Source organism: Geospiza fortis, unplaced genomic scaffold (genome assembly GCF_000277835.1).
Source record: "Geospiza fortis unplaced genomic scaffold, GeoFor_1.0 scaffold2, whole genome shotgun sequence".
NCBI classification, from domain to species: Eukaryota; Metazoa; Chordata; class Aves; order Passeriformes; family Thraupidae; genus Geospiza; species Geospiza fortis.
The window spans coordinates 3,187,232-3,197,647 of record NW_005054366.1 but is presented as its reverse complement, the minus strand read 5'-3'; the positions used below and the strand labels follow the sequence as shown (position 1 = coordinate 3,197,647).

At 58.0% G+C, this 10,416-nt stretch overlaps 1 protein-coding gene across 1 annotated transcript in view; it reads right to left on the bottom strand.

The window, feature by feature from the left end:
• Positions 1–10,416, bottom strand: part of ADAMTS7 (ADAM metallopeptidase with thrombospondin type 1 motif 7) — a 28,535-nt gene that overhangs the window by 16,279 nt on the left and 1,840 nt on the right. Inside the window, exons 2-9 of the mRNA XM_031059666.1 lie at positions 9,860–10,221; positions 8,817–8,988; positions 6,630–6,826; positions 5,918–6,001; positions 5,205–5,329; positions 4,050–4,199; positions 3,282–3,425; positions 2,715–2,718 (exon numbers count right to left, since the gene is read on the bottom strand). Coding sequence (XP_030915526.1) covers positions 2,715–2,718; positions 3,282–3,425; positions 4,050–4,199; positions 5,205–5,329; positions 5,918–6,001; positions 6,630–6,826; positions 8,817–8,988; positions 9,860–10,221 — 1,238 coding nt within the window. The remainder of the gene's footprint in view (positions 1–2,714; positions 2,719–3,281; positions 3,426–4,049; positions 4,200–5,204; positions 5,330–5,917; positions 6,002–6,629; positions 6,827–8,816; positions 8,989–9,859; positions 10,222–10,416) is intronic.

Below are 10,416 nucleotides of genomic sequence, written 5' to 3'. Positions count from 1 at the left end.
GCGTCCCTCAGCACTGCCCCCCAGCGTCCCTCAGCACTGTCGCCCAGCGTCCCACAGCACTGGCACCCAGCGTCCCTCACCGCCGGCAGGGGATGGGAACAGCCACTGGTCAATGTCCGGCATGAGCAACCAGCATTTCCCACTGACACAGCCCCGGCTCTGCAGTCCCTGGGGCTGCCCCGGTGTGGATGGGCACCTCTGGGTACCTCACCGGGGTGGGAGCCCCCAGAGTGATCCCCCCACGTCCCCCCGGCATGGCAGACATGGGGAAGGTGAAGGGACAAAGACAGAAGGGGCAACAGCAATAAGTGTCCCAGAGGACATTTATGTCAACAGCCAGAAGTCCCTGCAGATGCTGCCAACAGGACTAAAGGAGATGAATAAAGCAGCTGGACATGCCCCTGCCCGGCCCAGACCAGGCTGAACAGGACAGCTCTGGGGCAGAGGTGCCTCCCCTGCTCCAGCTGCTGCTGACACTTCCCAAACACAGCCGGGATTGTCCAGGCTCAGCCCGCGGTGTTATTTCAACAAACTCGTTTCCAGCAAGGCCCAGCCCCTGGCAAGGCTGTGGTGGAGGATCGGATTACTCGGGTTTGTTGGGAATTCACGTGCAGTGAGATTCCTTTTTAAGCCAAAGCAGCAGCACGGAAACAGGGCTGGGAGCAGGGGAGCTGCTGCTTTGGGGTGCTGGCAGTGCCACGGGGCGATGCCCAGCAGAACCAGCACCCCCTCCTCCCTTTCCCATCCCACCAGCGAGCTCCACACTGGACACCTGCAAACAGCTCCCTTGGCTGGGGACAGCCCCTTAAACTGCCATGCATGTCCTCACTGAAATACACTTGTATTTCCCTGTGGGAAGAACCAGGAAAGGGGCTGTTTGCAGCAGCCCGGGGACTCAAAAATCTCCATTTCCAAACTCCCAAGAGCAGGAGCATCCTGCTGCTCCCGGCCCAGTGGGAATGGCAGGATCCCATCCCAGTGGGGCTCAGCTGGGATGGATTGGGTAGCTGGAGACAGGGTTCTGTGTCAGGCACACGCTGCAGGGCACCTCCCCACGTATTTCCACAGAATCCCAGAACCTGGCATGGTTGGGTTGGAAGGAGCCTTAAAGCCCATCCCACTCTGTACACTTGGAGTGTTTTCTCTAAGCACAGAAGGTGTCCTTACTGGACAAAGTCCAGGCTCAAGCACTTCAGCCTGGATGAGCCCCAGGTGTGACACTCGTGCGGCTCTGGACTCTTCACCCTGTGCCCGTTTGGGCCCCACAGTCCCCCCTGCACTGTCCCCAGCCTCCTCCTGCTCCTCTGAGCTGCCTGGGGCACTCCCTGCCCTGCCCCAGCTCACAGAGGGGTCTCTGTCCAGTCTGGGGGTCACTGCGACCTGCTTCAGCTTTCCAGCTTTTCCAGAACCTATTGCTTTGTTAAATATTTTACAGTCATTCTCCTGGTCTGTTCAATTGGCCAAAACACATCTCCAAGCAGGGAAAAATTGGCCTGAGTTTCCCTCTGGCTTCCAGGGATGTGCAGTAAATCCCAGTCCACAGGGAAAGATGCAGGGGCCTGCACTGCTCTGCCTGTTCCAGCCCGCTCCTTAACGAGCTGGAGGATGGAGTGGATGGAACAGTGATTAAATCTCCATCTGTGAGCAGCCTGAGAGGATCTGCAGATACATTTGAGAGCAGGATTAAAATTCCAAAAGCTCCCAGGGAACTGGAGGAAGGGTCCAAAGAAGCCAGGACAGAATTCAACAAAAACAAAGGCAAAGCTTGGAGCCTGGGAAGAACCAGCAGCACAGCCATGGGGCTGGAGGGGCTGGCAGAGGGGTGGCAAGGGCAGCAGGCCCTGGCAAGAGGAGGATGATGGAAGGAGAGCTCCAGCACTGTGGAAAGAGGCTGAAAATCTGGTTGTCTGATGCAGAGCCAAGACTGAAGGGTCCCTCCAGCACTGAGCATCAGCAGCCACCCTGTGCCAGCACCCTACACTGGCCTGAGCCAAGGTGGGGACACCTTCCTTGGGGACAGGCTGCCACAGCAGGGACAGGACAGCTCCTCCCAGGGCCCCCTCGTGCCCAGGCAGACCCTGACTGGAGCCCCAGCTGCAGCAGCACCGACTGCAGTGCTGGGGCCCTGCTGCTGCTGCCAGGAATCACTTTCAGATGCTCCAACGTTCAGCAGTGCTTGTGAAATAACAATGATCTTGTGTAAAATAATAACAATCACCATGCAAGAGCGTGGTTTTCCCGAACACGAGGTCTGCTCCACGCACACCCAGCAAGCCCAGGTCAGCAGGGTCGGGTTTCCTGGCTCCCTCCCTCCTGCTCTCCTGCCAGCATCCCGTTACAGCACTCCTGTCTGTGCCCTGGCCCGGGGCTCACAGCCGGTGGCAGACAGCTCCCGAGGCAGAGCTGCTCCTTGGGGGAGCAGAGACACCCAAACCCCAGCACAGGAGCTTCCAGCTGCTCTGTCTCCCCATCAGCAGCAGCCCGGGGTCAGCACAGGCAGGAAATTCTTCCTGCCCGAGCGAAGGTTCAAAGCAGAGGGCCAAGAGCGCTGCGGAAGCGGGAGAGCTGCATTGCTCAGAAAGGCATAAATCAGCAGTAATTCCCCTGCACGGGGCCAACCCACATGGCCCAGGCTGGGATCTGGGAGCGGAGCCTGGCCCCAGCAGCCTCCCCTGGCCCAGCTCTCCCCTCGCTGCTCCTCACTGCTTCCAAACCTTCCTGCAGCAAGGGGGAAATGTTCCTCCAGTGCAAGCCACTGGCTGACAAACCAAACTGCGGGCTGGGCTCCTTGGAACTCCCTAACAACAGGCTGAAAAATCAGCCACGGGTGCTAAAAATAAACAAAGGCAGGGAAGAATTGGGCTGGATCTGGTTTGCCCATGACAGGCAGAGAGAACCGAAGAGACTCTGCAGAACCTGCAGGGAGCACTGAGGGAAAACACTCCACTTTTATCTGCGCAGCCACAGCCCCTGTGTACCCCCAAAAGCTCCTGAGCCCCCTTCACAGCACAGAGTGAGGCAACCCTGGGAGGATCCATGGAATCGTGGCATGGTTTGGTGGGAAGGGACCTCAAAGCCCATCTCATCCCACCTCTGCCATGGGCAGGTTCACCTCCCACTACCCCAGGCCTTGGACACTCCCAGGGATGGGGCAGCCACAGCTGCTCTGGGCAAAGACCCCCAACTCTCTTAGAGAGGTATCTCAGAGATAAGAGCACCCCCATGCCTGGGCCCCGACCCCCCAGCCCCACGAGTGAGGAGGAAGAGGAGGAAGCACTCACTCGAGGAAGCGTGTGATGTACTCGCGGCTGCAGCGGGACCAGGTGAGTGGGGACGTGTCATACAGGAGCTGTGGAGACATGATGAAAGGTCTTTTCCCAACTGGCTCACAGTCATTGCTGCTTCCATCATGCTGAATCCCAAAACTGTGTAAGACACAGCCCACGGAGGGGAGGTGAGCCACGAGCACCACAGCCACCACCGCCGCCGCTCCCGGCCCCGCAGCAGGGACTGCCCTGGGGACGTGCTACTGACAGCCCTGAGCTTTGTCCCCTGCTCTCACTGCAGCTTTCCCACTGAAAACTCAGGAATATTCAACAAGATCTCACTGGTGGCTGTTTTCCCACATGCAGCTGTCTATTGGGAATGTCTGTGTCTTCAGTTAGATGTCTATGTCTAACTGAAACTGCAATGTTCAAGTGATCTTGTCAAAGTTTAACTGAAACTGGGACAAGTGAAATTCTGTCACTGATATTACATACAAACCCTGCTTTAAAACCTCTCAATGGGCAACCCCTGCTCCAAAACCTTCCCACACCACCCCAGGACAATACACAGGTGCAATTTCTCCAGGTTGCCTTGGATTGTGTGGTTCTCATTAAACCTGGGACGACCCAAAACTTGACTCTGGAATGAAGCCCTCAGGGAGCAAGGGGGTGTTTGCACCCATGAGGAACCACCCAGGAACCACCTCCCAACCTCCCCCCGTGCCCTCTCCAGCCCCAGGGTGCACACAGAGAACAGGAGGAGGAGGAGGAGGAGGGTGGTACCTGTGTCCCAGCTCGTGGGCCACGGTGAAGGCCAGCGGCAGCCCCGTGTCCTCGTTGATGTTGCAGCTCCGGTGGGGCTGGCACATCCCGGCCACGTGGGACAGCCCCAGGGTCTCACAGGGCCTGTTCATGGCAGCACAGATGTCCTTCCTTGGCCGAGGGGACACACGGACAGACAGACAGACAGACACAGAGCAGAGAGGGCGTTGGAAGGCGGCAGGACCCGGTGCACGGACAGCGGCCAAACAGGAGTGAGAGCAGGACATCCAGCTTCCTTCCACAGGGGAAACATTTGTGACCTTTCCTTCCCCCTTTCCTCTCCCAGTATCCCCAGCTCACCATTAAGCCTGATTAATGGGAGCTGCTGGCCAGCCTGGCTGCATTTATTCCCTTGTATAAATAAAGCTGATGCTGGGGATAATCAAACAATGTTTTGGGGAAGCACATCCCAGAGGTGCTGTGCTTTTCCAGGGCAGCTCCAGCCACCCAGGAAGAACAGCCCCACTGAAGTACAAGGCCTGAAGTGCCTCGTTTCTTCTACAAAGCAACCTCCCAGGGAAGATAAAGCTGCTGTGGGTTGTGAATCATCACCCAAACCACCACAGCAGCCAGCTCACGGCAGCCTGAAAGCCTCAAACCAGGCTTTGACTGCAAGGTACACAAACTTGGCCAGAGGCAGGAATTCCTGCCAGCTCCGTGGGAGGTCAGGGGCTTCCCAGAGGCTCCTCTGCCAAGCCCAGCCTCTGAGGGAAAAAGGAGAGTTAATCCTGTGCACAGCTCCTGGATCCAGCCCTTCTGGGGCTTGGCAACGGGGCCACGGTGAAAGCCTGGTTTGGAAACCTCAGCTGGGAGCTGTGTCCAGGTTTAAACCTGAGATTTGGACCAGCCCATGGAATCACAGACTCATGGAATGCTTTGGGTTGGAAGGGATCCTAGAGATCATCTAATTCCAACCCCCTGCCATGGGCAGGGCCACCTTCCACAGCAGCTCCAGGCACCGGGAAATGTCCCCGGATGTCACATCACAGATCTCACGTGCAGGTGTCCAGGCAGGGAGAGCGAGACTCCAAGAGCTGCCAGGAGATGTTCCCTAGCTGTCCCACCTGTAGCCAGGTGAGTTTTTATCTGTCCCAGCGCTGTGTGTGGCCTCCACACCTGGTGAGCAGCACGGCGACGTCGTGGTGCAGGGGGTGCGAGTCTCCCTTCACGTTGATGCTCTTCTGCCACTTGCAGAAGCTTTTCAAGGTGTTGTCTGCGTGGTGGGAGATCTTCAGGTCCTCCTGCCAACATAAAGGGAGATCTGCTGGAGCTGTTTGGATTTTGGGATGGGGAGGGGAGAGGTCTGAGCCCAGGAACATCAGAGGGGGATTGGGAGTGACTGCCACGCAGATGGAATTGCTCCATGTTTATAGCTTGTAGGCTGGGTGGGAAGACAGCCCTTTTCCTGCTTTCTTTTCATCTGTGATTCAACCAAAACATTAAATCATCCAGTAACAGGGGTTAAGCACCACTGCAGGAAAACCCCGTGTGCTGGCTGACAGAGAAGGACGTGGCTGTGGACACCCTGAGTGGCCTCAGGCCCCCCAGAGCCACCACAGCAGCTTGGACACAACCACCCAGTGCCCCAGAGCCCTCTGCCAGCACAGTGACACTGTGTGTGACACCATAAACCACCCCAAAGCCAGCTGGGGGGTGTGTGACACCCACCACCACCTCTGCAGCTCCTCTGCCCGCACCATCCCTGGCTCCACCAGCCAAGAGAGGAGGCAAAGGTGGGCACCTGGATTTCTCCCACACACACTGGGCCAGGCCAGGGGGCCAGCCCAGGAGGGAGCCTGGCCTCCAGCCCAGCCCAGTTTGGGGCTCACCTCCTCGTGCTCCAGCAGGATCAGCCGCACTATGGCGATGTTGATGGGGTTCCCGATGCTGGCGTGGTGGAACAGCCCTGCCACCTGCAGTGGGACACCAGGGGGACATGGCAGGGGACACAGAGCAGCCAGCACGCTGCCCCTGCCACTCCAGCTGGGAAGCTGCTGCAGGCTGCTGACAGCATCTCAGGAATTCCCCACATGGGAGGCAAGAGCAGACATGGGGCTGGAGTAAGCCTGCCATGAAATCCATTTACACTCCATGGGATCTGTGCAGACGTTGAAACTCAGCCAGAAACCCCCAGGGAACCCCTCTGCTCTCACTCCTATTGGATGTGTTTACCATCCCAAAGGAGTTTGGTGCTCTCTGAGCGCCTTCAGCAGCCTCAGAAACCCAGGGATGTTACCTGAGGTCCTCTGCCCCGTCCCACCCTTTCCTGGCATCAACCACAGCTTTCCTCTGGAGTGCCAAGAGGTGCCACCCCGGCAGCAGCAGAGGGACAGACTGAGCCGACTCCTTCTCTGCTTGTGTCATGGCACCAGCACAGCCCCCAGACTGCCAGCAGAGACCACCACAGTCCTTCCTCAGCTGTCCTGTCCAGCCCCTCCCTTGGAGGCCACGTCCCCATGCCCACGGTCCCATGGCAGGTGGCCCTGCCCGTGTCAGGGGCACCTGGATGGGCTCTGGGCGCACCCCAGGCCCAGCACTCACCATGTTCATGACGGTCAGCACGTACTTCTCGATGTTGGCACTGCCGTGGAACTCCACCATCTTGGTGTCTGCCACCACCAGCGTCTCCACCCACTTCTCCCTGCTGATGGAGCGCTGCTTGATCCTCCTCCTCCTGTGCTGCTTCTGCTCCCACCGCTCCCTGCGCCTCTCAGACCGCTCCAGGCTTTCCTCAGACTCTGACAGATTTAAGGGGAAAAAATATTTTTTTCCTTGATCAAGTGCCTGCAACTTTAATATCTTCGTTTTTAATTCAAAGGAATCACCTTTGATGTGGAGAAGGCTCCACACTCAGAGCCATAACTCAGTAAATCATGTGCATTTTGCTGTGCTCTGTTCCAAAGGACTCCCAGCTCAGCCTGCTGCACATGAGCAGGACATAAAAAAACAAAAAACAAAAAAAACCCACCAAAAACAGAGCATTTGAATTTGAAGGAATTTCTTTGACCAGAACAAGGTTTGCAATATTCCTCAAGGAACAGGGAGCCTCCCAAAGCAGAGTTTCAGCATTTGTACAGACAGGAATTTGTAGACAACACTGCAGAGATGCTTGAGAAACAACCCGAGAAAAAACCCTGGTGGCTACACATCTGGGGTCATCCCAAATCTGTGTTTTTCAGGAAGGGACAGTTCCTATCACAATGAACTCTGTGCCCCCAAAGCAGGACTGGTGAGTGGAACCAGACCCCAGCAGCAGCAGCAGAGCCCTGGGCAGGCTGGGACCCTGCAGGGCAGCACAGAGGCTGCCCCAGGCACAGGGACAGGAGAGCAGGGCTCTGCTCCTTCCCAAGGGAACAAGGGGACCCTGCAGGGCACCACAGAGGCTGCCCCAGGCACAGGGACAGGAGAGCAGGGCTCTGCTCCTTCCCAAGGGGAAAGGACGGGAATGCTGGCTGGGAGCGCGGAGGCGGGGAGAGCTCAGCTCCTCACGCACACCAGGCACTGGGAATTCTGCAGCGGGGACTTTTCCTGTGACGCGGCTCCAAGAGCAAGGTCAGGGTCAGCCCGAGCTGGGTGAAGGCTTTACAAACCTCATCCCACACAGTGGGAATCGCTTTCATGGCTTCCCTAACAATGGACTCCTACACTTCCTGGGCTGCACTGAGCAGCAGTGTGCTGTGAAAGGGCGTTTCATCCCCAGCCTGAGAAATCCCAGCTATCTGCACCTCCTGATGAATTGCTAATGCCACTGTGACAGTTTAATCGCAGCAGCTTCCTTGGAGCTCGTCCCCATTGTGTCCTTAGTGCTGAGCTCCCAGCCGGGATGTGAGGCAGGGCTGGGGGTGCCCAGGGGCATTTCCCCTTGGCATGATCCCAGCTGGGCACACAGCAGCCCTGGGCACTGACATCCCCGGGCATTTCCCCTTGGCATGATCCCAGCTGGGCACACAGCAGCCCTGGGCACTGACACGAGTTAAACAACACCAGCAGCACCTGCCTGTCATGGGCAAAGCAAAGAGCAACACAGGAGAGCTCAGCACGAGGATGGCAGTCACTAAAATCCTACAGACTTTGGGATTCCCCTCCAGGGCATGCGCAGCACATCCACCCCACTGGCCCTGATTACAGACGAGATCCACGTGAATTACACACAGGCCATGGTACACCCAGAGAAATTAATGATCAATAATAGACTTCAAAGTCCAGAAAGGACTTGAGTCAAGAACAGACTTCAAAGCCTAGAAGAAGCCATTAAGATTATTACTGCAGATTAAGTAATTAATTTAGATTATCAGAAGAATGCCTGAAGATAACCCTGTCACAGAAGCAAACCCCAGTTTGTGGAAGCAGAGAGCTCCAGAAAATGTGCAGCGCGTAATGCACTGCAGCTTCATTGGGGAGCAAAGTGCCCATGAGCTTCTGGGAAAGCACTGAATTCCTCAGCACTTGAAATGCTGGATCTGGGAGTTGATCCAACCCATCTGCAGTGCAGGGGAAGGACCCACATGCCCTCTGCCCACAGTGGGAACTCCCGGGGCAGCCACCGCGTCCCACTCCCAAAGTCCAATGCCCTGGCAGGTCAAAACCAAAGTTTTGGTGGAAATGAAAGCAAAAGCTCTGTCTCCACATCACCCCTGGCCTGCAGCAGGGCTGGGAGCAGAACATGAGCCCAGAGGCCTGGGGCCCAGCAGCACTGGGTCCCTGGTGACACGGAGGAAGGGACAGTACCTGGCACGCCGCAGGGCTCCCGCGGGGCCGGGGGGCTCCTGCCCTGCTCAGCCCCGGCCTCGGGCACCTGGCGCTTGTAGATCCTGTGGGGCTGTGCTGCTCCCTCCTCCCGGGGGCTGCTGGACACGGGCTCGATGAAATAGTCCTCGTTCATGAGCTGAAACACACCTTTCTGCCAGGGAGACACAAAGTGCCACCGTGAGCCCGCCACCTGCAGCCCAGGTGGAACCTGGCACTGGCAGAGATCACAGAATCAAGGGACCTTGGAATGGCTGGGGTGGGAAGGGACCTCAAATCCCACCCAATGCCACCCCTGCCATGGCAGGGACACCTTCCACTGTCCCAGGCTGCTCCAAGCCCCAATGTCCAGCCTGGCCTTGGGCACTTCAGGGATCCAGGGGCAGCCCCAGCTGCTCTGGCAATTCCATCCCAGCCCCTGCCCACCCTGCCAGGGAAGGATTCTCCCCAGTGTCCCATTTACTCCTTCCCTCTGGCAGTGGGAAGCCCTGGAGGATCCAATGGAGTTGTGTTCCCTCCAAAGTGAGGGACACGAGCGTGAGCACTGCCCCACCAGGTACATGGGACATTTCTGCAAACACACAGGAGGTTCTAAGCCCTTTCCCCCAAACTCCTCCAGGTCACTGCGGCCTCAGGAAATACCAAGAGCAGAGAGTTCGGGAAACAGCGAGCAGCTTCACTGCCCAGGAGCTGTGCTATCACACCTGCAGCTCCCAGCCCCTCGTCCCCAGGTGTGCTCCTCACGATCCCACTCATGCAGCACAAGGCAGAGAATTGCTCCTTTCGGGAATTTGGACACAAACAAGGAAACCCAGCCCCGGAGAGCTCCCAAACCACTGCAATCCATGGGAAATTTACAGTCAGCTCATCCATGGTGTACCAGACCTGCACGATGAGATGCTGACTCTGCTGCTGCTGCTGCTGGGAATTTTGGTGTGAAATTTTGGCAGAAACAAGGGTTCCACCCAGCTCCTGCCATTCCCTTATGGATCAGGGCTCGGTGTGGAGGAGGGGGCTGCACTCACCAGGCCATCGCAGGTGCTGAGGGCAGCCAGCCCCGCCTGCAGCGGGCCCCGCACCTCCCCGATCATGTGGCACGGGTTGTAGGAGCGGGGCTGGATCTTGGCGCCGGCGATGCCCCCGAAACGCCTCTCGCTAACAAAGCCCGGGGCCAGGAGGTGCCTGTTGAGGCTCAGGTTGAATTTCAGGGGTTGCCCTCTGTAGTGCAGCTCGTAGAAGGCGGGGAGCTTGCTCCTGGAGGCAGGAGACCTCCGGTGAAGGGCCCGGTGCGACAAGTCGTAGGACAGGAAGGCTCCGCTCTCGTCGACCTTGATGGGATGGACGATGTCGCTGCCGGAGCGCGGCTCTGGGGAGAGGGGGTGCAGCGCTTACCTGCAGGGTCCTTCCCCTTTCCTCTCGCACCCTTTTCCCCGCTGGACTCCCCCTGCGGCGGCAGCTGGATGGACAGGAGCGGGATGTGCCCGCGGGGACCGCACGGAGCAGGGACAGCGGGGACTGCGCCCGCTGCCCTCGGGGCCAGCGCTGGGCTTCGCCGGGGCCAGCGTTAAGGTCAGGGGTAGGG